This window comes from Necator americanus, chromosome II (genome assembly GCF_031761385.1).
Source record: "Necator americanus strain Aroian chromosome II, whole genome shotgun sequence".
Lineage (NCBI taxonomy): Eukaryota > Metazoa > Nematoda > Chromadorea > Rhabditida > Ancylostomatidae > Necator > Necator americanus.
The window spans coordinates 12,686,696-12,712,266 of NC_087372.1; the positions used below are offsets into that span (position 1 = coordinate 12,686,696).

At 41.2% G+C, this 25,571-nt stretch overlaps 2 protein-coding genes across 4 annotated transcripts in view; both read left to right on the forward strand.

Annotated features, from left to right (window-relative positions):
- The window catches only part of RB195_017657 (uncharacterized protein), a gene marked incomplete at both ends in the record, with an annotated part of 43,018 nt that extends 34,528 nt beyond the window's left edge, over nt 1–8,490 (forward strand). For both annotated transcript variants that reach the window (XM_064184746.1, XM_064184747.1), the window contains 14 exons: nt 59–151; nt 270–1,118; nt 1,361–1,531; nt 1,617–1,754; nt 1,869–1,919; nt 2,436–2,531; nt 2,649–3,023; nt 3,081–3,185; nt 5,006–5,187; nt 5,245–5,439; nt 6,247–6,292; nt 6,356–6,445; nt 7,188–7,376; nt 8,446–8,490. In XM_064184746.1, coding sequence (XP_064040627.1) covers nt 59–151; nt 270–1,118; nt 1,361–1,531; nt 1,617–1,754; nt 1,869–1,919; nt 2,436–2,531; nt 2,649–3,023; nt 3,081–3,185; nt 5,006–5,187; nt 5,245–5,439; nt 6,247–6,292; nt 6,356–6,445; nt 7,188–7,376; nt 8,446–8,490 — 2,625 coding nt within the window. The remainder of the gene's footprint in view (nt 1–58; nt 152–269; nt 1,119–1,360; nt 1,532–1,616; nt 1,755–1,868; nt 1,920–2,435; nt 2,532–2,648; nt 3,024–3,080; nt 3,186–5,005; nt 5,188–5,244; nt 5,440–6,246; nt 6,293–6,355; nt 6,446–7,187; nt 7,377–8,445) is intronic.
- Nucleotides 8,491–8,745: 255 nt separating this feature from the next.
- Nucleotides 8,746–25,126, forward strand: RB195_017658 (uncharacterized protein; the record flags this gene model as incomplete). 2 transcript variants are annotated; one of them, XM_064184748.1, is made up of 21 exons in its annotated part: nt 8,746–8,837; nt 9,727–9,781; nt 11,279–11,393; nt 11,833–11,945; nt 16,943–17,014; nt 17,081–17,185; nt 17,438–18,709; nt 19,036–19,165; nt 19,626–19,711; nt 19,770–20,647; nt 20,719–20,812; nt 20,890–20,982; nt 22,014–22,090; nt 22,750–22,897; nt 23,037–23,132; nt 23,918–24,019; nt 24,113–24,291; nt 24,355–24,493; nt 24,551–24,622; nt 24,738–24,827; nt 24,935–25,126. In XM_064184748.1, the coding sequence occupies 21 exons, from the start codon at nt 8,746–8,748 to the stop codon at nt 25,124–25,126; spliced, it is 4,200 nt and encodes a 1,399-aa protein (XP_064040629.1). The 2 variants fall into 2 exon arrangements, with proteins under 2 accessions (XP_064040629.1, XP_064040630.1); XM_064184749.1 differs by lacking the exons at nt 8,746–8,837; nt 9,727–9,781 and adding an exon at nt 11,132–11,227.
- Between the last annotated feature and the right edge of the window lie 445 nt (nt 25,127–25,571).

Genomic DNA, 25,571 nt, shown 5'->3' on the forward strand with positions numbered 1-25,571 from the left:
AAGATCTGTAGCAAATAAATTCTGTAACGTGATTATGCTCCATAACCAGCAAATTTAGGAAGGAACAACGATGGAAGCGCAGCCATCTAAGGTGATACCATCTTCAAGTTTAGAAGAGAGTATAAAAGAATCTGTGGAATTACGCGATGAGGCAAGTACTGGAAACTAACTTCTTCCCTCTACCGTTTCCATAACTTAATTCACTGAAAAATCGCGACTCCTATAGATTTCCTTGATTTCTTTCCACTTATTATGAGAAGATATTGCAGGTCACAAGACTGGAAGCTGTGGAGAAACTGCTTAACGAGCGAATAATGTGCCTTGAAGATCAGCTTCTCGAAGGAGAGGAAAGATTACAAGAAATAGAAGAAGAGCTGATGGATGAGAAGAAGAAGGTTCAATCTCTGGAGACGGACAAAAACGCGCTCACGAAAGAGCTGGAACAGATTGGAAATGCTAATCAGAGTGGAAGTAGTGAAGGACAATGGGGATGGGAAGATCAGACACCATCCGCGAATGTCGGCGAACTACTGAAACAACTGGACGATGCGAAAGCAGAACTTGCTAGCTGCCGTAAAGAATTGGAAGAACTACAGAATCAGAAGGGGGAAGCTCCCAGCTATGAGTTGGTAGGAATTGAATTGACACATGTCAGGAGTGAACTAGAACAAACTAGAAAAGAACTACACCAACAAAAGAAACTAACTGAACTACTGGAATCCGCATCGAATGAACGTGTTGCTGCAACTGAACTAGAAAAGACAACCCATATGCACGAAATGGAAAAGATCATGAATGAGCTCGCCAGCGTTCGTGCAGAGCTACAAAGTGCACAACATCTTTTGAGAGAGAAGGAAGAAACAAGGAAACAACAAAAAGAGCAAGGGTGGGGTTGGGAAGATTCGCCACCAACCCAGTATGGAGCAGCAGAAGTTGAGATTTTGAAAACAAAAATTGCGGAATTAGAAGAAAGTGAGCGTCAGTGCAAGAAGACATTGATAGAGCAACAATCGAAAATCGAAGCCTTGAAAGACGATCTAATCACTGCCGAGAATTGTCGAGAAGAACTAGAAGATGCTAGTCAGCAGGTTAACGAACTCCAAAGACAGTTACGAGAGGTGCGTGAAAGTTCTTCTGGTATCCTCACACTCTTTTTGATTTTCCGAAACAGAACTATTGAGGTTGACTATTGAGGAAGTTATATTGATGAGGAGGTCATATTGACTATTGCGGACCAACTATAGAGGATTTTGACTACTGAGTAGTTGAAAAGTGACAGAATGACAAAATATTGTGGTTTTATTTAAAAGGCCTTTTTGTTATGGAAAAAGTCGTTGCAATCTTAAGCTCCAGATTTCAGATGAAGAAGCAAGTACAAGCATATAGTGACGAAGAAGAACGACTAAAAAATAGAATATCTGAACTAGAAAAGAATACAGAAAGCTCCTGGGGTGATGACTGGAACGAAACAACCACTTCTACCTCGCAAACGGATGATGAGAAAAGAGAATTGGAACGAAGCAGGGATGAGGTCAGCAAATCCCATTGACTGTATTTTGAGTATTTCTGAAGATTTCATTCCTCTAGTGAGCGGATTGTCCACACACATCTTTCAGGCCCATCAGAAAGTCACAGAGTTACAGTCACTGGTAGATCAAAAATCGAGCGCCCTTGCAGAAGCAGAGAAAGAACTCGCCGAGTTGAGAGAAAAGAATAGTAAACTTGAAAATGAAAGACTTCAAAGTGACCTGCAGGTTGGTTCACTTCCATTCGGTCGAGCCTCTTTTTTTTGCTCACCACCTAAAAACATTTGGAAACACTTAAAAAAATTTTTCACATTAAAAAGCAACTGAAAAATAACTACCTAGATGACCGCAGCTGAAGATGGATGGGGAAAGGATTGGCAAGGTGGAGAACAGGTACGTCAGTTCACTTTGCTAGGGAGTCTTCCGTGTTTAATTATACTGTCCTTTTGGATCTCTTTTTCTTGTATTTTAGTCTGTACCCTTCTTCATATTCCTTCGTCTCCTTTTAAACTATTAAGTATATCAAAATGCTGGGAAATTTTCTGTATTAATACTTTTCAAACAGCTTACAGCTTTAAGTTCGTCAGCTTCCTCATGAAATTTTGAAATGGAAAACAGTCCTATTCACCAGGTTCACGGATTTGGCTACGAAGATCACTTTTCTAAGGAGAATTATCTCCCATACATACATGTGCATCCACGAGGAAGAAAATCTCGCTTCACTGTATCCATCATGTTTAAAACAGGATGGGATGATAACTCTTAACCAAACTCAATAACCCAGCATTTCGTCCCCCGTCGTATAATTAAATCTAATCCTTGTCGGAATCCAACAGAAACGAATTAGCGGCCGATATTAAACTCAAAAAGTCGACGAGTATTCTGCCTTACTTGTAGTGAGATGTTCAGAAGGACCGCAACTTGGTGACAGAGATCCAACGTCGAGAAGAAGCTGAAGCTTTGGCGGAAAATCTACGTGACGTTGCCGGCACATTACGCGAACAAGTGGGTTGAAAAAAAAACCTACGTATTTTCTTTCGTTTTCGTACACGTTGCCGATTTATTCGTTCATTTGTGCAGATCACCTATCCTTTCCTCTTTTCCTCATCGACTATAATTCAGGTTGATGAGCTGCAGGAGAAACTTTTGACCGAGGCTGAAAAGTTGGAGGCGAAACAAACTGAAATTCATCGCCTTGAAACTCAAGTCGAACAACTTCAGTCAGTAATAGCGTCACGAACAGAACTCCAAGAAGCAGAACACCACAGAAGCGAATGTGAGATGGAAACACTCTGTGAGGAAAAATGTCGTGTAGAGGATGAACTTGCTAGTGCGGAGACCGAAAAAATCAGACTTGAAGAACAACTGATGGCTAGTAAAATGATGTGCGATGACCTGAAGACTGAACTACAGCTTCAAAAAGCGAACAGTTCTGAACTTACTGAGAAATACAACGATGCTAAAAGACGTTATGAAGATGCAGAAGCAACGCTACTGGTGAGCGAAATAGTAAATTTACAAAATCTATTACGAGAATAATGTAGCTAGCTGCAGACTGTTGAAGCGGAAAGGGATTCGTTGTTGGAACGTCTCGGTATGGTCAAGTCCGAATTGGAGATGGTCATGAAGCAGATTGAACGTAGAGAGGAACAGGCCGAGGTGAGCTACTCATGAGTACCTGAACCATGAAAAGTTCACTAATCGATTACCTGGAAAAAGATACAATATGTATGATACAGTATGTGTTCTTGCGTACTTCTTCAAAAATTTTGACCCACACTTTAGAATGATCAAGTACGGAATAATAATGGAGCGAGCAAGCCTCGATCATGCGCTGTCAATTTATCATCGGTAGATTACTTGTGCTTTGGGGATCTACTTATCTTTGAACTTGCTTTGCATGAAAATATTCACATCTACATAGAGTACGGTGTCTGTATTAGGTTTATTGGTCTGCGGGTCATCGTTGTAGCTTCGCCGCAATGGTTGGTGGCAAGGTTCGCAACCGCAGCTGTGATGCAGCTACATACATCGATCGATACATGAAAGTGGGGATGAAACAAATTGAAAAATGGGTAGCTGGTACCGTATTGCATGTAAAATATAATCGGCAGATCAATAAACCTATTAAACGCTGTGTCAAAATAGCCAAAAAGATACCAGCATCTCGGTTAAATCTCCTATACGTGGAATTCGTTGAACATACCATTTTGGAAAACTTCTGGCTCGTTCTCGAACATAGTTCGAACTAAACGATCACCTACTTTATTTGTTCACTTCTTAAGTTTTTTCGTGCTTCACAATGGTCAGGATTTCACAGACTAATAATTACTTCAGTAGGAGGTTGAACCGCACTGATCCTACCTCTATCCATGCATGGTATAAAAATGCAGTGACATCTTGCGAAATCTATAATAGCCTCAGTTTAGTTCCCTTGATTTCTAACTTTGACTAAGTTTTTAAGTAAGTTTTCAAACCAAGTTTTCTAGGTTTTTTAACTTTGTCCAATGCCAACATTGCCCAGGTATGTCCTGACTTTTGCGCAAGTTTCTGACCAACAATCATAAAGGGAGCATCCGGAGGAATTTTTGATGTCGCACTTTATCCGCTAGTGGGTAGGATTGATCAGTTTTCCTGAAGACGCAACTAGCTGGGACCGTACTAGTGATGAATTAGAGGGGACAAAAGTGAATTTTATCACTCATAAAGAATTGCCTTCACAAGTAAACTGATCAATCTGCCGTCCCTAATCCACCAGAATTCTGGACTTGTACAGAGTGTTTTGCGTTGGTTCTTTAAAGGCATCATCCCACGAATCTGAGGTGGTACGGATTCCAAGTGGAGTATTAGTATGCAGGATCATAGATTATGGAGAGGTGGATGATTCCGTCCATTTCTTGCTGATTAGCATAAAAAACGGCCCAGAAGATGCGGCGTGTGCACACGGTTGACGCGCTTCAAACGAACTAATTGTAGAAAATAGCGCGCCGGAACGCCCGAAGCCGTATCTTCCGTGCCGTTTTTACGGCAAATAGGGAGAAATGGACGGAATCACCCTCCTCCCCATAATCTACTGTACATGTACAAATACTCCACCTGAAATCTGTACCATCTCAGATTTGTGGGGTGATGGCTTTAAGAATACGAACCCTGTGTTTATGCAGTTGTTGCGTCTCCCTGCGCTCACTTGACCGTGCGATAGTCAATCAAGCATATCACACGTAACCAGTTGTGCTTCACTGATATTGAAGAAAAAGTCAGAATTTTATTACATATAAACAACAATAAACTCTGTAAAATACCAAAAAAAAAAAAGCAGAAAAAAGATCTAAATTTACTGATTGTACCATAAGGGAAGTAAAATTGGCCGTCTTGCTGGTGTCTCTTTGGTCGCTTGTGCAACATATTTAAACATGCTTCTCTACTTGTTGCTCAACTTCTGCAACATTTTAATTAGGAGTAAGTAAAGCTTGTTCCAGCGGTCAGATCAACAGTCTCTGGATGAAATACGGGAACTACAGACTCAGAAAGAACATCTCGAGGTAGAGCTAAACGAAACGCGACGGGTGCTTGAAGAAAAAGAGGTGCAGAACAATCTCCTTAAAGACAGTGAAGCTCGACTGCTAGACTCAGTAGATGAATTTGGTGCACAGGCTGAAAGGTAAATCTTTTAGAAGAGTTTTATCATACCGAATATTTTACGCAGCTTTTGGTTTAGATATCAACAAGAGTCTGAAAGGCTACAGCAAGTTATTAACACCTTAGAAAAAGAGAGACTAGCTCTTGAAGAAGAAATCGCGCAGCTACGAAAGAATGAGAAAGTACGAGAACAGCAGTGGCACGAAGCTGAGGAAAAAGTACGAATCATTGAAAGGGAGTGTGAAACGCTCGAATCAAGAATTTGTGAACAAAGGTAAGTTATTCCTTGTGAGATGTATTTGAGTCCTGCAAGGAATAAACAGAATTGTCCTATCATATCCAGAAGGACGATTTGGGTGTGTACTGTCCGCTCAAAATGGCTTCGTTTACGCCACGAAAAGGCGTAAGCAGTCATATACGTACAAAAGGGCGCAGTTTTCAACAGCTCACAGATAGCTGCCCGAGCATGCGTCTACTGTACTTTTTTCTGGGACACACTATTGACCTTCCAAGAGACCCATGGTGCAAAGAACGCGGATTTTTGAGATCACGTTTTTGCGCGTAGTGCGTAAAGTATGTATGTGCAGAATCGCATCTTCCTTCGGCGCAATTCTCTTGTTGTATTGCTTCCAGGCGAAAAGAATCTGCAAGTTTTTGTGAACGGAACTTTTTATTTAATAGCGTTTGGTTCTATGCTTTGTCTTCTATTCAAAATCTGCATAAGATTTTGACAAGACGTAGAAAGAATTCTTACTAAAACTCTCTTCACCCCATTTCTTTTCTGCCTCGTGTTTTTTTTTATACCAATGTGCTTCTACCGCCAAATTGCAATTGCATAAGCTCAGAGCGATTATAGCGCAAGGGTTTTAGTGATCAAACTAGAAGTTCCTGAAAAAAAAAACAAGTAGAACCAAGAAAAATGGTGCTAGATAACAATCCATCACGACGATATTGTTTGTCCTTTACAGTGTGGACCTTCTCCTTTGTAAAAACTAATCTTGAACACTTAGGATTGGAAAATCAAGTAGTTATGAATTACTATGGTTGTAGTAAATTCTCGAAAACGTCATGGTATTTTCAGCTCCTCAGCACCTTTACCAATTGACACGAAAGAATTCGCCCTTCTCGTAAGTGTTACTCATTTTTGAAACTTTAAAAATCTTTGCGGAGAATGTGATGAATTTTTTTAGAGTAGCCAACTGGAAACAGTCACTACCGAACGAAATGAATTGCGATGTCGATTGGAGAAAACTGAGAAACGGTTAGATGTAACAATTCAGGTAGGTTCGATGTGCCGTTATTTCGGATAACTTGGACTTCTTTTCCGTTCTTTCTGCTATTCATTGACTCAACATCTTTATATCTGTCACAATCCTTATCGGTCGAGTTCAGCGTACTCTTTTTCCGAAGAGTCGACATTTCTGATGACTCGATTTTCATTTGTTTTCCATCTGCTTAGAAACTCAATCTGTTCAACAACTCCTCTTGAGTAAGTACGAATAGTCTGTGTGCAACTGCAACCAATTCAGCTCTCCACAACAAAATTAGCTAGCAAACCTTTTCGTTTGTCCCAAAATTTAGCCATATGTCATGTTTCCAATCATGAGTCGGTAATTGGTTAGGTCATATCATAAGATCAAAAACTATGCTCCTTACAGCAGCATACGGTTATCCCTTCATCGCCTAAGTCCAGTACTAATTATCTCGAAGTTAATCCCTCCTTGGTCTTTCGTGCAGTCTGATTTAGGAAACAGTTTCAGAGTTAGGGTCGTAAAACAGTTAGAAGCATGCGCAAAACTTAACTCGCAGTAAACTGCAAACCTTTGTCTAACAAAACTACGTAGTCATGTATTAAAACAAAAATAAAATTAAATAAAAATCGCTGAACTCGCAGAGAGCCGTGGCATAGAAATAAGAAATACATGAAAATTTCTCAAACAGTGTGCAGACAGACTATTCACTCATATTCTTATCTGAAAAGAAATGTTCCCACACCATGTTGTCACCACAGACTTTCTTCAGGAAAAGATGTCCATTTCACGATCGTACGAACAACTCCGCTCTCGACTGGCAGCTCGACGCCAAGCGGCGGCCAACTCTGCCGAAACGTCGCGGCGTTCTTCTGCAGTCACTCCGGAAGTTGACATACCAGAAGAGCCACGACGAAGTCACGAACCTGTTTCTTCGAGCCACGCGTATTATTCTCATCAGGTAATCATTGAATTTGTACTGTGTTGTCAATTTCAAAAAGCATATCAGTGAATGTGAATAAGCATTGGTGTAGACTGCACTTGGCCCAAAATCACTGCCAGGATACGAATAGTTAATCCTTGTATTTTCCCTTTTGCCAAAGTTCACTTGGCGAATCAATGTATGAACTCCACACAACTGATTCGAGAAATAAGTACATGAAGACAAATTGAAGATAAATAAGCTTTCGCGATCTTCTAACAGTAAAAAAGCAGTAAGAGCTCTAGCGGCACTCTAAGTGAGATGACACATATATTAGGATTAGTATAAATTGATCACTCACATCTCAGTCACGGATTCTACAACGATAGTGAACTCGTACCCATCATTGTGTAATGCGCTTCTGTGGGCCTTTACATGGGACACCTAGAAAAAAAGGGGAAAATTACTCGAGGAAGTGTCTTGTAGTCTTCAAACCTAGAGTCAAACCAGGGTAAAAACGTCACGAAGGATGGTGCATTTGTCTAAGCGGCTGCGCTCGAAGCGGCGCATAGCGGTTGGGAGGAGGATGGGGATCCTCGCTAGTACCAGTCATAGGTGCAGTCCCAGTGAAGCTAGTGATGGGTTCTATCCCGATTCCAACCGCTATTTTACGCTCCTGAGTTTTAAGTCGTTCTAATCCTGCTATAGGACCACGTAACTCCATTCATCCCTTATTCTCTCCGACTGTATATTACAGACATAGGATCTCAGATGCATGTATATTGGAAACCTGATACAATTTGCGATGATAACTTTGTAGAACCACGTACCTTAACATGCCATGATTATATCTGTGCCTGAACAGTTTCTGCATGCACTACTGCCTGGAGAAGAAGGGAAGCCTAGAAAAAGAACATTATTCTCTTGTGTTAATCGCACTAAGAAAAAAGTTGTGGCATTCGCACTCTTATTTCAACTGAATGGAAATGGCTTTTCACACATGAAGGCATGTCTGGCCTCCCTTCTTCAAACTATCTGGTTTTACTATTCGATGTGTTTCATGGTCGCAGAGACCGGACATGCCTGATTCAGTGAAATGTTATTTCAGGCAGCAGAAAAAGACATGATACGGCGACGTCCCGGCCATCATTAGTGGCATTGGATCAGAAGTACGTCCACGATAATGCGAGAACCACTAGTCAAAATAAGGAATGGTGTTGCAGTGGAAGTTTATTAGTTCAATTAATAGGACTGACTATTTATATGCTTTTATTGATCGGTTTTATCTTGCGAGCTGTGATGTCGATATGAGACTTGTTTTTCAAAAATGGGTACAAGGTATTTATGTTGTATATTTTGACCGGCAAAAGTGCTTTGGATATGATTGAGGAAGTCACAGTTTTAATTGATGTTAGACGAATTTCGAATTCGGCTTGTAGGAAATAAAGCTTTTTACGGCAGTTGGCTATCTGAAGAGTGCTGTACAAACGATCAGTTACTGTGAGCATCAACCATAGCTTTTCTTATCCGCTATAAACCACAAAAACATAGATCCTTACTAATACTTTAATTCTTACAACATCTTTGAGAGGATTCGAAGCTAGAAATACGTGGATTAATGAACGACAAGATGAAGACGCAGCGCCGTGATGCACTTTTGGAGACCTATAGTCGGGTCAAAACGAGATGAATCACGAGTGTAGTTGCGGTGCATTTGCGTACGCTCTCGAAACGGCGCGGTGGAGGCGGCAGTTGGAACTGAGATGGGACCGTCGCAAACTCGCAGCGATGGGTGGTGTCAGCAAGGATTCCACTACGCTCCTAGCTGCACCGTTTATAGTAGGGTCCACCGCACCGTTTATAGTAGGGTCAAAACGACATAGAGCACGTACGCAATTGATCATAGTCTACGCAATTGCGTACGTGCTTTATGTCGTTTTGACTCTACTATAAACTCATTCTTCGCATTAAAATTTTGAAATGAATGTCTTTTCATACGTAGGAGAGTCATGATGGTGATTATCACCTTGATCAACGTATCTGCACTTAGTCTTCGCCATAGTGTCTTTTCTTTCTAGCTGCACTATGATCATTACTTGTGGCTTCAAAGTAATCCAGCCTTCTAAAAAGTCATCTTCTAAAGAGCTGCGAGGCTGTGGTCGCGATGAGACAACCAATGGAACAAAATGGAGACACCTGCCCACAGTGCAGGAATCATAGTCTTCGGTTATAGTCTCAAGGCTGATACGCTCGGGTCAACATGATCTGTCCTTATTATGCAAAATGGCTAAAGCGGACACGATTCTCAACGGCTCGCCGGTGCCTGTAGCGTAACAATGCAGCCCACTACAATGCTTGGTTGTTACCTTAAGAACTCGTTTGTTTGAAGATCGCGTTACGCAGACGTCGAACGTAAACGTTCACAATACTGCATCAGAAATCAGGTCACTTTGACTTAAGTGCGTGTCATACCTCAATGAGTGTCAGAGGGTGGATGCATTGCACCACGGTTACAAGTCGGCATACAACGTTTTGCAACGGAGTAATCCGTCACGCTTCCGATGAAAGCGGGCGCTCGCGTACGGGCACAGAGCACGAAGGCCCTTCGGAGCTCTTTTGTTCTTGTTCTCGACAGTATTTTTTTTTAAATTCTTTTCTTCGTATAATATTACTAAAGCCCTTTCCCACTAGTCTTATATTATTCTGCTCCTACATCATCTCTAAGATTTTATTTCAAAAAGGTCGATTTCTGCCTCATTTTCTGGTGTAGTTGCGCATATTAACATCTTTCAAAGTCGTGATTCTGAAAAAAAAAAAACTTTTTTGCCAGTTTAGTAGTTCCCGCTGCTGCCACAGTATCTTCGCAAAGAACTCACAAATTCTGAATCCAAAAAAATTCAGAATTTAAAAAGTCGGATCCGAACGAAATGAAGCACGGTGCAGCTGGGTAAGCGGCTGGCCTCGAAGCAGTGAGTTAGGTTCGAGAGGAGCCCTTGCTCCACCACTCATCGCTGCAGTTCGCGATGGTCCCAAGTCGATTCAACAATTCGATTGCAACCGCCCTTTTCTCCGCTCACGCAACTGCACCTTCATTTGGAACAGACTATATGAATTGAATTTCTGTCCCATTTTTTCCACCTCATCGTGTCTGAAAAGGGTTATGCTCTGTTGGATTCTGGGAATGGAATTTACAATGAATACAATATACACTGGAAATGTTAATCCATAACAGTTACACGAAGAAGAGCAGGAACCTAATCTGAAAAAACAAAAAATCCCATAGGAGCAGAAGAAATTACAAGACCACAGCGAAAAGAGGCTATCTGCCCCAGGAAAGGTCAGGGCTGATTTGGCGCCACCTCCCTGCTCATCTCCTGAAAGCTGAAGGCAAATAAAAATATCAGTATCAGGCAAACTTACAAAAGGAACCCTCAGTCGAAGTTTGGCTATCACCGTTTCGCAGTAGCCAATTTTGTGTGCAAAATTGCGGAGTTACCGTAGCCCTGACTCCTATTCGCAAGGCCACAGCGCCCTAAGGGATTTTGGTAAGACTACATAGTAATATCCATCCAATATCTACAGGGAAAGTAATGCAAGAACTATCAAGAACAAAAAAAGAGCTTCAAGGAGTGTATAGCGGTGAATTCGAACACAAAGAGTGAGCAAGACCCCAACATCGTAGATTTCCTGATGTGCTGCCTTTAACCGAGTGAGAGCGAACCTTCTAGCGCAATGTGAGCTTTTTCTTTACTCACCCCAAACATCTTCTTCCCTCTGCTCCCAAACGAAGACGTATGCGGTTGGTAGTTGAAAGCTCGTTGAACACATTTGGCTCCGACTATATACAGGATAAGGAACCTAATTCCAGTGGCATTTACGTTGCCAATATTGTGCGACTCGCAGTTCGAAGCAAATTTTATTTCAATTGATATTATTCCCAGGCATTTCCGACAGGAAGTCAAGAATACGGAGAAACCATTAACGCGTTTGTGGAGAGTATCGAACGTTTTCTAGAAGCTCAGGAAGTCCATTACACTACCGTTCAAGAAGTCATAGGTGAGTAACCGTAATACAACAACTTATATCATCTAGATACTTAATGAACATTGACGCACAAACCAGCTACAGCCACATCAAAGTGTCGCAGATGGCAATCTAACTTCTCATGTCTTTTTTTTTTTGTAAGAACGAATTAGCGGCGCTAAACCAACGATTTTTGAATGCTTTGAGCTTTCGCCGTGTCAGGAGGACTGAACAGTTGAGATGAACACAAGCAATAGAAAATACTGCGTTCAGAGAGAAAACTAGGAGAAATGTCTCGAAGCTTCCAATATTCGATCACAAGTGCTGACGCGTATTCACGTAGTACATGTCCAAACGTGTCAAGTTCGTATTGTTTGTTGGAATGACGTTTTGCTGGTTTTATTTCTCCTAAGCCGATACCCTTAGCCGGTCGCTGCTGGCAGTCTTTCATTTTTATGCTGGTTTAATTCAGACGCTCTTGATCCGAGTAGTCGTGGAGATCTCGGTAACATGGCAAGGAAGAAGCCATCGGCACGAAAAAAGTCTACAGAAAATATCATTGTTGATGCTGGAGACACTGTGCAGGTTCGTTCTAATTCACTCGTTAATATCCAGGGGCTCAGCGAGTCGCACCTGAATGGTGGTGGAATCAATGTGTCGACCGTTACACGGTTCCAGTTGTTTACAGTTAGGTCAAAACAACATGAAGCACGGTTCAGTTGCGTAAGCGGCTGCGCTTGCATCGGTGCGGTAGAGCGTAGCGGTTAGGATCGAGGCAGAACCCTTGCTAACACCATTCTTCGGTACCCTTCGCGATGGTCCCACCTGGACTCCAACCGCGTTCTCCATCGATTCGCTTCGAGCGCAACCGCTTACACAACTGCACTGTGCTTTACGTTGTTTTGACCCTACTAGAGCTTCGGACTTGCACTAATAGCCATGCCTCTTACCTAGTCTCTTTCCCGTCGATTGACGGGACGATTAATCTATTGAGCTCCAGCATATTCATCAAGGCTTTCTTCTTTTTGTTTTTTTTTTTGGTAATTTTCCTTCAAATTTGCATGATTGGGACTGTTTCGTAGTTGTACCAGTAGCAGAGTCGTTTTATGATTGTCTCAGCGCCACTGATTGATCGTTCTGTAGTTGACATATTGAGAGAAGCACGATGCCCCCACACGCCATTACTCAAGACGTAACGCATGAGGCCCCCACAGTGCGTCCTGCAGCGACTGTACTTGACGCGACGTACAAAGAACCAAAGGGTTCGGTTTGTTTGGTGGCAGCCTTTTTCAAAGCGATCAGTTGAGCATAGTGCTCGGTTTTTTATAGGTTGTTCATCGTCTCTTTATTATTTACTCCAGCCTCCGCTTAGAATGTTCTTATTTCCTCTTCTGTTACATTTGCTTTCTATAGTTCCTCCATCACAATCTCGAGAAGAACGTTCGTGTCCTTGCATCTCACAGTCTCACAAAAGCTAAGATGTTCGCATATTAGCGTTTTATCACTGTTCCTAATTACATCCTCAGGTGGCGTTGCTTACTGCTGCTTACTGAATCACAGCGACTTACATCTTCCCTTCCTGGTTTCTAGATTTTGAGCCTAGGTTTTAAATAACACATCTATTCAACGAGAAGGTAGAAGTCCCTTCATCATCTCTCTTTACTTATTCTACACGAGCTTACAGGTCCAGAAATAGTATATATTTCCTCGTTTCCTTGCCGTTTGTAGAACATTCAGATTTATATTTACTGAAAGTCTACTCAGATTTTAAGAAAATATTCTTAGCAGTAGAAAGTTTAGTAGTAAGTAGTAGGGGATAATAATAGTAATAGGTCCATAGGTAATAGGGGATAATAATAGGTCCAGAAATAGTATATATTTTCTCGTTTCCTTGTTGTTTGTTGAACATTCAGATTTATATTAACTGAAAGTCTACTCAGATCTTAAGAAAATTTTCTTAGCAGTAGAAAGCTTAGTAGTAAGTAGTAGGGGATAATAGAGGAAAAAATAGAAAAAAATAGAGGAAAAACGAAAGAAAAGAAAATCGTACACTACGTGTCTAGCAGTTTTGTGTGCTTGTGTAGATTCTCAATAACTCTCTAATGTCATTAATTTTGGAGAAAGAAAAAGAGGCGATATCCCTCAGTTTTGCTGCCGCTTTTCAAAGCTCTGGATTTTCACTTTGTCCTAGGATGCTAATGATATTAGTCATATCTCTCACTAAATCTTAATCATGTTCAGCATAGTTCATAGTGTATTATAGTAGTTTCACAACGAAATGAAGCACGGTGCGGCTGCTCAAAACAACGTGACGGAGCACAGTTGTTAGAATCGGGGAGGGACCCATAGTGGTACCCCTCATCTTTGCATTTCGCGGTGGTCGCACGCAGATTTCAACCGCCAGAGATGGCGGTTGAAATCGAGGCATTAAAGGCATCACCCCACGAATTTGAGGTGGTGCAGATTTCAGGTGGAGTATTCGTATATGGGATGGGAGACTACGGAGAGAAAGGTGATTCCGTTCATTTCTTGCTAATTGCCGTAAAAAACAGCCCGGAAGATGCGGCGCCGCACAAGACTGGCGCGCTCCAATCGAACCTCTTGTACAAAATGGTGCGCCAAAACGAATGAAGCCGTATCTTCCGGGCCGTTTTTTTTTACGGCAGTTAGGAAGAAATGGACGTAATCACCCCCCTCTCCGTAGTTTCCCATCCTGTATACGAATACTCCACCTGAAATCTGAAAATCACCACCTCAGATTCGTGGGGTGATGCCTTTAAGCAACTGTGCCGTGCTTCGTGTCGTTTTGACCCTACTATGGTGAAGTTCTGAATAGCACCTATCACAATGAGATCTCCCTAAACTTTTATGACGTTTGCTTATCTGATCTCTGTTTAATGTAACGGAAGGCCACACTAGTAATTATACGATATGGGAAGCGATAATTAGAGTGGTATGCATTAGTCTTGAGTGTTGAGCGGTGATATCATTGCTAGCTCATCTTTGGCACTCAAAAAAGCTGCTACCCTACCATATATCCACATACAGTCTCCAGTAGAAGCCGCTCGTCTGCATACAGTGAGTCAAAATGAACTAAATTATGGCATTCACATATCACACTCAAGCGGTAGCACATTCAGTGGAACCCTCGTAACATCCAATAAGGCTATGGAAATGGGCGATGGTTCCATCGCGTCATATCAAACACAACTGCATACGCAGTTGCACCACAAGTCAGGTCCTTTTGACTCGGCCAAACTGTACATCACAGCGTTATCACTCCTACAAGTCGAGATTGTAGTTTTTTGCGTGCTTTTGAATGAGTAAGGATTCGTCATAGTATTCTTTATTATTGCTGAAATATGGATTTTCAGAGCAAAAAATCCACAGAACTCCAATCAGAGTAAACTTAACAATGTGTTCCTGCTACACGGTTTCTTACAATGTTGAATTTGTGGAGTGCCTTTCCAATTTGCCACTTATTGGCTTTTTTTTTGTTCTGTCCTTTTTTGTTAATAAAATATAGTTACATTTGGTTGTCTTGTAGTTTTCTATGCATACCATCCACTTGGGGAACGGTCAAGAGGTACCCGTATGATGTGCCGCCGCGTATCCAGGAGGCTAATGAGCGTCGTTAATCGCACCGCGCGTCTCCTGATACCGTCATGATCGCTACAGTAGCCTGGTTGCTCCTCTTGTGCTACGTCTTCAAGACGCCCCGCCCACGCCACCCTCCCCACCCATTTCGCCGCGTCTACCACTCTTACGACGATTTTTTTCCGCCGCGCTTACAGCTCTTATGATGCGCTTTTAAAGTCGAACGGAAAGGAAAGTACCTGGTATTAGATGTTGTTTGAAGGTCTACATAAAGTGTGCTTGTAAATTAGTATAAAAGAAGGAAAGAATGAAATAGGTTTGTATAAGTGATATGCCATTTAGAAATGCGAGTGGAAATGAAATTATCTTGTCTCGACTTGTAAGGTGGAAAACACTCATCTATTTCTGGGAATGCGAGATATGTTTCAAAAAATGTCTCACTGATCAGTGTTATGCTATCTTTTTTTACTTTTTCTTCTCTAATGATTTCTTTTTGTTTATCTAGCTGGGTAAAACTGGCATCCAACGATTAACGAGGCGCGAATAATGTCTCGCAGACATACACTGTACCTAAAGGTATATCTCGAAGATACAAAGGCCTCTGTTCGCCATTAATACACCTAACCTGTCATATTGATTTTATGCAGAGAATAGATAGAAATGGAGCGATAAAACGCTGTTGAAAGAAGTTTGAAGAGCCATACAAAGTTCTATTATATAAAACTATACAAGACGTACAAGCAAGTATTGAAATATGTCAAATATTGGCATATTTCAATACTTGTTCTACATAAACATTATATCTATGTAAAATTTTGAAAAGGGAAAATGTAGAAAGGAGTTTAAAGAATGTATACAAAGTAATAAGCGCATAAAGTTGCTGTTATTATAACTGCCGCAGTTGAAAGTTGAACACGAATTCGTTGAATGGCATCGTGACAAACACATACTTATGCACTGCTAGTTTATATAGAAAACTTAGGGCATGAAATGTGTTAAATTATGAGATGTTTGAAAATATATGCGTGTTATTCTTTTCCCTTGAGCATCTTTTTGAAATAATTTTCACTTATTCTTCTCCTTTATCCCCAATAATATGCGCTTAGTTTACTATATCCGTATATCAAAATTCGCCTCGGCAATTCGTTCTTCACTCCCCCCTTCAAAATTCGCACTATCCACCGCTTCGCCGCGGCGCGAACGTCGCGCGCGGCGTTGATTCGAGAGCAATAGGGAGGCGGGGTGTAGCTGATCTCAGGCGGTCGTGGAGAATGTCTAGCTGGTGAAGCAGCAGCCGTAATTACGCGGAGGCGCGCGGTGCCGAAGGGAGGACAGGAGCGGTCAGCCGGTTTTCACGGGTACCTCTTGTCCCGCACCCCATCCACTTGAATAATGGATACTTGGACACTTGACATACACAGTCTGGAACTTCTTTAGAGCTATTTTAATCTTCTAAATTTCATATTTCGTTGCCTACAATGCGTCAATCCTGTAATATCTAACTTCGGGTAGTTTTTAACATTATTTGAAAGAACTCCATTTCTTTTACATCCTTTGCACACAATGTTTCTCATGACTTTTAACAGTTGAGGCTACAAATTTGCCTTTTTTGTTCCTCTTTCGACGTTTTGTTGGCAGGGAGTTCGCTTGTATTTCCGAGGTTGAGGTCTTTCCAGTAGTAGGTGGAAGTCGGCTGTGCTCTAATTAGCGCGATGAAACTAGTGGTTGTGATCAAGATGGGACCCTCGTTAGTCCCACTGATCTCTGTAGCCAGAGTAGGTCGCAACCGCCAGTTCAGCCATTTCCAGACCCGACTATACTTCGCAGGCCCTGGCAAGTACTGGAGAGACTCTAACCTCTAGAATTTTTGCTTTTAAATGACTTTTAAATTTTAGAGTGATAGCATTAGGAACGTAGTGAAATTCAGCTGGAACGAATTATTCAAATGCCACTCTTCGTTTAATTTCTCTTGTTGTGAATTGTAGGAGGACGGAAACACAGACGAAAGTGAACGTGACTCAGCATATTTGCTAAAGCAGATATCACAAATGAGAGAGGTAATTTTTTCACAGTAGTCTTCCTCATAATTCATGTATTTTGTGGATGCTCATTATGGAATTTAGCATTCTTCACGATTGATATCAGAGTACAATAAGAAGTTGGACAAATTGCAGAAGGAGAATAGGCAACTCAAGGAGACCCTTAGAACAAATGCTATTGAGAGCCAGGTTAGAGTTTCTTGGCCACAGATTATCACTATTCTATTAGTATGTTTTAAACATAATTTCATTCCGAGTAAATTTCGTTATGTTTATGGGAACAGGGCTTGGTGTGTTTGTTTTTATTTTATTTTTTCAAGCTTATTGAACACTGAACGGTGAGCAGTGTAGAAAAGAGAAGTTTCCAGCAGTTTATATTGTTTATTTTGTTTATTTCATATCCTTCTACCATAAAGAAGTTATTTACGTTCATATTTTCAGGACTCTGAATCTTCCGAAGATCACATGAACTGCGAGGAGAAATCAGTTCTTAAAAAAGACTTAGAAGAGCTGTTAGTGAAATTCGGCGCAACATCATCTGAACTGGAAAAAGTTCGCAGAAGTCATAGCGAATCTCTCCTTCTTATATCGTCACTAAAAGATGAAATATCCGATCTCAACGAAAAACTCTTAGATCGTGATCGAGTGATCGAAGAAGCCAAATGTCATTTGAATTCCTTAGAAGAAACATCAGAACACCTATCGAGATCCTTCAGCGAGAATTCTGGGCATTCCTGTGATTCAACGGCTGGAAATCAGCAAGAAATTCAAGAGAATCACAACTCACACTGTGACAATGTGTGCGAGAAGTCAGGAGTTGCTGATGTTGACTTTTCACCCCGGGAAACTGTTGCTGATTCCGCAGTTGTAGCAGTAGAAACTAGTGTCAGTGTAGTAGGTGAAAACCCTATCACTGAACTTCTGCAGGCTAAGGAAAATCTAGAAGAATTGCTCCGCTCTGAAAGGAGAGAATACGAAGAAAAGTTAGCAAGTCTGAGAACTATAGCAGATTCAGACAACGAAGATATTGAAGTACTACAGCAGAAATACTTTCAGTTGAACGAAAAATATGATGATATTGTTGGTGAGCTTGAAAACGCTCGAAGTGCTTACAACAATGCTCTCGTTGAATTGGCTGCAACACAGAATGATAACGATAAGTTGACTAAGAATAGAGACGAACTGGTAGAACGAATAAACTGCTATGAACTGGAAGCAAATAATGCTGCCGGTGTAATGGAACTTAAGCAGCAGGAACTTATCAGGCTAAGCGAACACAATACTTGCTTGCTTGAAAAGATTAGAGATTTTGAGCAGAAATTCGGTGAATTACAAGAAAACGAATGGAAAAAGAAGCTGGAAATTGAAGAGCTTGCTAAACAACTTGAAAACGAAAAAGTTAAGTTTGGCATGGAGAAAGAGGAGCTTCTAGAAAAGATAGAAGACTATGGACACACTGTCAATTTCCTCGAAATCGACCAGTCAGAGAAGCGAGAAATGTGCGGAGAGCTGGCGCAACAGTGCCGACTTTTAAAAGAGGAGCTACACAAGGTAAAAGCGGAGCATCACCGTTCAGTGGACGTACTAAACACGGCACTAGAAACTATCAATGTTGAATATAACTCGACTGTGGAAAAAGCCAAAAAGAAGATTGATGATTTGCAATCCACTCTTCTCTCAAAGTCAAAAGAGCTCAGCACCGTCAACGATCAGGTGAGCGATTAAGCGATTTTAACACCATGACAATTTTGTGATCCATTAGTTCGTTGGTGATTGGCTATTAAAAACAAAGCAACCCACAGATGGGTCGCACATTAACATACAACTTTCTGTGCAGAATTAACATATTCTTCATTCCTCTGTAAAATCTTGGTAAAATCATACAAGGGAATAGATTTTTTTTCCTCAAAAAGAATGGATAATTCCATTTATTGTTTCAAGTAATCGGAGAAGTCCAGCGCGACTTTATTGAACGTTACTGAAAAATTCGCATTGTCGCCATCGTGTTGCACAAATACTCTGCAATTTTCTTCTTTCAGAACAAACTTCTAATGGTGACGGTCAATGACCTCATAGAAACTGTCAAATCCACAGAGGAAGACCTCGAGGCCACCCGTTCCGCTTTTGCAAATCAGGTTGACGAAAACCATTATCTGAAAGCTAAACTCGGTATGCCCCTTTTTCCCTTTTGTTTGTACTACATTTCCATTCATTTAGGTTTCCTAACTTTTATTTTTTACTTATTTGTTCTTGAGAGTGTTTGCGTGGAACGTGGACACAATAATATAGGTGATGTTTGTGAACAGGATTTGGATTTGTAGCAGATTAGTTCTCAGAATTCAATGCATTCCACGAGGAGAGATGTCCACAACTTCACTGAAGCATAGTAGAAATGAAATTCGAGTTGCTTAAGAGGAAAAAAGACTAAACCTCATGAACATCCTGAATGAGCTCAATTGAACATGTAAATTCAGTGAACTTGTAAGAGCTTGGATTGCACCCGTTTGCCTGGACGGCTGCATTGACAAAACAATATAACCTTCTTGTTTAATGCTTTTTAATGCTACGTATCTTCTTTTTTTAGCTCACTAAAATGCAGAGGTACAACCGATTCTTTCATTTACTTTAGAAAGAATCTTTGAACAAGTAGCGAATGATCCCGAAACCGCTTCAGCTGCTCAAACGCATTCTAGATTAAAGGTTGAGGAGCTGGAGGTAGTATACAACTGTATCATGAGAGGAGTTTGCAGTTTTCTATATGGTGTATTTTAAGGAGCAATTAGCGAAGTCAAATACTATTGTTGACGCATTGACTGCTCGACTTGAAGCGACTTCTAGAAATGCGCCGATAGAAGAAATCGAGAAGCAGCTGACTGTTCCTCAAACGTGTGCTGACGATATGAAGTTCAACTCTGACCTGTCGATACGGGAAAGAGATTTGCTTTCAGAAGAGCTGAAAAGAACTAAGCAACAGCTAGACATTACTGCTGATGAATTATCCACTGCACTTCGACGTTGTGAAGAGATCGAGGAAGAAAGGCTGAAACTCGAGTCTAAGTTGGATGCCGTCCGAAAATCAGAAGAAAGCCTATCGCGGGAGTTACGAGCTATAGGAGAGGAGCAGCTAGTCAAGGAAGCATTTCAGGATCAGCTTGTTGAGAAGAGTGCTAAGCTGTGTGAGGATGTAGAATCCTTAGAGAAAAAAGTATCAGACTTAGAAGCTAGAAATGATGTGTTGACACAAGAATTGTCAGTTTTTCACGAAAACGAAGAGCTGTGTGTCAGAAGAGATAACGAATTAGCAGCAGTAACATCTGAAAGAGATGATTTGCTTCAGAGGAACGCAAGTCTTGACCAAGCCAACAAAGATCTATATGAACGTCTAGCGGCGGTTGAATTTGACTGTCAAAGTGCCCGAGAACGCTGTACTAGCTTAGAGGCCGATCTGTTGGAGTTGAAAGATGTTACGCAGAAGGTGGATGACCTCAGCGTTGTTTTACGGTCGAAAGAAAATGAAGTAGTTTCGCTAAAGGGCAAAATTCAATTACTTGAAGAGGAACTTCTTATCGCAAAAGTTAATTCGGACACGCTAAGTGAACAAATCGAAGGCCTTACAATAACATTGGCTGATCGTAACACATCTCTTGCCAGGTAGTTGTTGTCAGGAAGTTCTCTTCTTCAGCTAAATAATGTTTGTGATAGTCTTCCTTTTCGTAACTTAGATGTGAAGCAGAATGTGCAGCTCTTCAAATTGAAGTGGCCGAGCACAACAAGAAAGTGAATGTTCAGCATCTCCAGTCATCTGTTGAGCGCAAGGTGCGTCAATGAAACTTGATTAACTTGGTTTTTCAGTAGCCAATTTATTCCGAATTTTTTCAATGTGTTATTTTTAGAGGTCTGAGGAGACGATCATTCATTTGAGGGATGACAACATTCGCTTGGAGAAGGAACTTTTCTTTGCTCATGAACAACTGGAATCTACAAGAGTATGTATTCGTTCTAGATATTTGAAGTAGTTTAAAATCCCTAAGTTTGTAATTGATATACAAAACTTTTGTTTTATATTTCAATCTCAAGAAATATGCACTGAGTGACTGTCAAAACGACATGAAGCACGTATAATTGCGTACGCAGCTTCACTCAATGGTGCGGTAGGGTGTAGCAGTTAGGAGTTAGGAGTTTGTGGAATCCTTGCTTGCACCACCTATCGCTGCAGTTTGCGACGGTCCCATCTCGGTTCCAACTGCTGCTTCCACCGCGCCGTTTCGTGCGCGTACGCAAATGCACCGCAACTACACTCGTGACTCATGTCGTTTTGACCAGACTATATTTCTTTAGATTAAAACACATCGATCAGCTGTTGATTACAACCGATTTTTGCGTCGGAAACTAACAAACACGACTTGTAAATTTGTTCCATATTGAGGAGTCTGTTGAACCAGCTGAACGTTGAGTTCTACCTGGGATTTTCATTTTTCATGTCATTGAAACAGATAGTCATATAGAACAAACACGCTTTATCTCAATCTTTAGACGATAAATGTAGAATATGTACATATAGTCGGGTAAACGGCATAAAGCACGGAAGGTTACGTAAGCGGCTTGGCTCGAAGCGGCGCGGTGGAGCGTTGCGGTTGGAATCGTGTAAAGATTCTTGCTACCGCCACCCATCTCTGCATTTTGCAAAAGTCTCACCTCTGTCTCTACCGCTTCGAGCGCAGCGGTTTACACAACTATTCGTGCTTCATGTTGTTTGGACTCGACTATATCTACAGCATGAAAATAACTTGTGTAGCTGCTTATGCTAGAATGCTATCTCTTGAGAGCGACCGCACCTCAGGAATTACATAACAATAGTTAATAGTGTATCATCTTGGCGCCAAGTGGATTAAGAATTAGATGCGAGACATATGATATGTCTCCTTGTTATTTTTAGATATCTTACATTGGAAAATGGTTCAATTTCTGGCAATTAAATTTTCCCGGTGGCAGACTATTCTCTCTATTTCTGTTACAGTCCGAACTGGGTGCTGTTCGTCAATCCCTTGAACACAGCGAAGCACTCGCAATGGCAACAAGGAATGAAAACCAGAGGTAACAAATGTTATAGGGTTTGTTCGTATTCACCTTATTCTTAACACTACCATTTCTGATGTCACCCTTCCCGTTGTTTGTCCACAGGAACAACTATTACAGTAGGTTCAAAACGGACCGAAGTTCGGTGTATTTGCGTAAGTGGCGCGGTGCAACATAGTGGTTGGGGTCAAAGGGGGACCATCGCTGGTGCCACTCATCGCTGCAGTACAGGTGAAGCCTCCGATGGTATACCTTGATCTCTACCGCCAGCTTCACTTCACCGCTTCGAGCGGAGAAGCTTACGCAATTTCACCTAGCTTCAGGCAATCTTGACCCGGCTATATCTCTTGTTTGTTTGCTACACCTTTCAAACATACTACATTCAATGACTACATATATATTTCTGCTTCGTTCTTATGTATTTATATGTCCCTAGTTTAACATTAAAAAAAGGCCATCACGGTATGTGAGTATTTACTACTGCAGCAAACCGCTTTGCGGGACTGCTTTAAGTCTTCAGTTGTTGTAAGTTGTTTTCGCACACAGATTACTAGAACATGACAAATTTGTCAGAAAAATGGGGTATGAGAGTTTGTATAGTGTCCTTCCGAGTATCCGCGCCAATTAAAGAAGAAAAGGCTACCTCATTCCACACAACAATTACTGACTGTTCGCAGACTGGTGGAACAACTGGAGCATGCAATGTTTGAACGAGAACAAACTATCCTAATGGCGGGAGAAGGAAAAGAGGCAGCAGCTCGCGTACTAACTCTGGAACGAAGCATTGCACAATTGAAAGGCGAACATGATGAAAAAATGGAACAGGTTTCTGTGTGAACAACGTTCTTTAAAGAAAAGAGTTTGCAAAGAAGTGCCCAGCACTACCTTTTAGTTCTGTTACTGAAACTACTTTGGCAATTATCGGAGCATTCAGTTGTTCCCGAACATATCTTTCCATTTTCAGGTGCTCGGGGATCTGGAAGCCAGTGAACAACGTTTACGTGTGCTGAATGACAAAGCTGAAGAGGCATTCCGTCAGCGCGATGATTCTGCAAGAAAGGTGAACCTAGCATACAGAGTTCGAACTTTACATTTTTATCTACTACGTGAAAAGAACCCATGACAATGACTAGAGCGTTAGTTTATTCGAAATTACAAATTCTAGGGAACTAAAAATTAGTCTGAACACATTGAGAAACCTAAATGCATCACCCCACGAATCTGGGGTGGTACGGGTTCCAGGCGGGGTCTTAGATTGTGGGGAAGAGGGTGATTCCGTATTCCTGCGCAATTAGGTAGAATCACTTTTATGCCTCCCTATCAAAAGAATCATTTTTTAACATTTGTTTTTTGACTTGGGTTCTCAGTTCTGAATTGCTTCGAAAATCCAAAACCCTCGCGAGTTTTTCGTAAGTCTTCTATTCTGGTCTATATAACTTTTTGCATGATGACAAGAAATAAGGTTAAATAACTAAGCATTCAGTGTACACACATTTCATATGTTTTGATCCACACGACTGTGTGTTTGATTAGTAGAAGGTTGGGAAGTATAGTAGAGTCAAAACGACATGAAGTACTATGCTTTGGTAACGTGGTGCAGGTGGGACCATCGCGAACTGAAGCAATGAACTTTGGTAACTGTGGTCCTCCCTCGATTCCAATCGCTACGCACCACCGCAACGCTTTGGGCGGAACCGCTTACGCAACTGCACAGTGTTTCATGTCGTTTTGACCTCAATAGAGATTTAGATTTCATCGTTTGTGTTTGTTCGCAAAGATTGGCAGTGGCATGAAAAAAATAATATAACATTTATGGCTGTTGTCCTAATGTTGTCCATGAATCAGATGGAGTCATGGCGCGAGCGATTTGAACTTGCTGCGCAAGAAATAGAAAGCCTCACACGCGCCATTGGAGAAGTGCACCGGCTCGAAGCTGCGCTTGAGCAGGTGATTTGCATTGTCTGATTTGAGTTTCATTTGCAGAGAAAGTTTTTTATTCTAAAAAATCTGTTAAAGGTGACCAATTTGTTTGTTATTAAGGGTAATTCTGAGAGGACTGCATTGTATCAGAAACTGACTACTCTGCAATCCTATGTCGATCAGGTTGTTGCCGAAAAAGATGCGCTCCTTGCTCAATTAGCTGCTCTTAATGGTCAACTGGACGAGAGGACCAACCGTCTGCGACAAGTCGGTGAAGCAAAAATGGACACTACTTTACGGTGTGTTATGCGTGTCTCAAGTAGTTCAATATTCTCTTTTTTCACTTCTCCTTTTTCTCCTAGAATCGTCGAACTAGAGTCGCAGATCGCTGCTCTTTTGCGCGAACGTGAGGCTGCCGAGTGTTCACCTGATGTACCATTATCGAACGGAGTATCCAATTCAACACCAACAGAACATGTTGCAGTTCAAATTGAATTTGAGGTCCTTTCTCGCTGAGTATACACAGTATGGAATTCCGTTGTTTACTGCATTATTCAGGATGGACAGGAAAACACTGAACTTCTAAAGCTTCGCACAGAATTGCAGCGGGCAGAGAGGAGGATTGCAGAGGTATTTTTTTTTACAGAAACCTTTCTTAAAGAGTTTATTGTTTGTGACAGTGCGTTTATCATGGGAAGTCATAAAGAAAGTCATAAAGAAACGGCTATGATATTACTGGATTTAGCTAGAGGAATTTGAACGGGTTGTTGGCGACAGTCATAGAGGGTTGAACGCTGAACTACTGCGTTCGTCGCAGCATTCAGAATCTACTGAGGTGTGTTTGTGCATTCAGTCTTCTGAAAAATCAGCATAGTAGTAATGTGATGGATTATACTAAACTCTTTGAGCCATTTTATGAAGTATTTCATGACTCAAATTTAGTCTTCACACTTCATATCTGCTTCTACGCCCTTTCCTTCTCTTGTGACGCTTCTGTCACGTCGTCTCAGTGCGATACGACGCCGCCCACAACGTGCATTATTCCCGTATTTTCGATACATCATGGCCGGTTATGCTGTTATGCTTCACATGATGCTCATTCACTGCTGGTTTTTCGCTGGATGTCCTATGTAAATTACCAGCTTGGTCACAAATGTAATGCATTTGACGTTTTTGCTTTCCTACGCTTTGATTTTATGGGATTTCTTTCGATCTACGACTTGTTTGTACTAGACTTTTCCTTGTCATTTGTGTACTTTCCTTCTGGTCTTAATCCTGACACTGGTATTTCTCCCATTCCTCGAAAAGTAGTGAATACATTTATGTACATAATTAAATAACGAATGGGCCTGCAACGATACTATAAACTGGTTTTCTTTCTGTGATCTTAGGCTGTGATTCTTGCTTGTTTTAATAATAATACTCCTACTCAGAACGTTATAATGCTTTCATTAATAAAACTATGTAGAAATGATGTGTATTTTGTACATAATTACACACCCATCTATCAGGAAATTTAAATATTCCTGTATTGTTCTAATTGCAAATTTTTATGGATGTGTACGAAACAGAGATATAT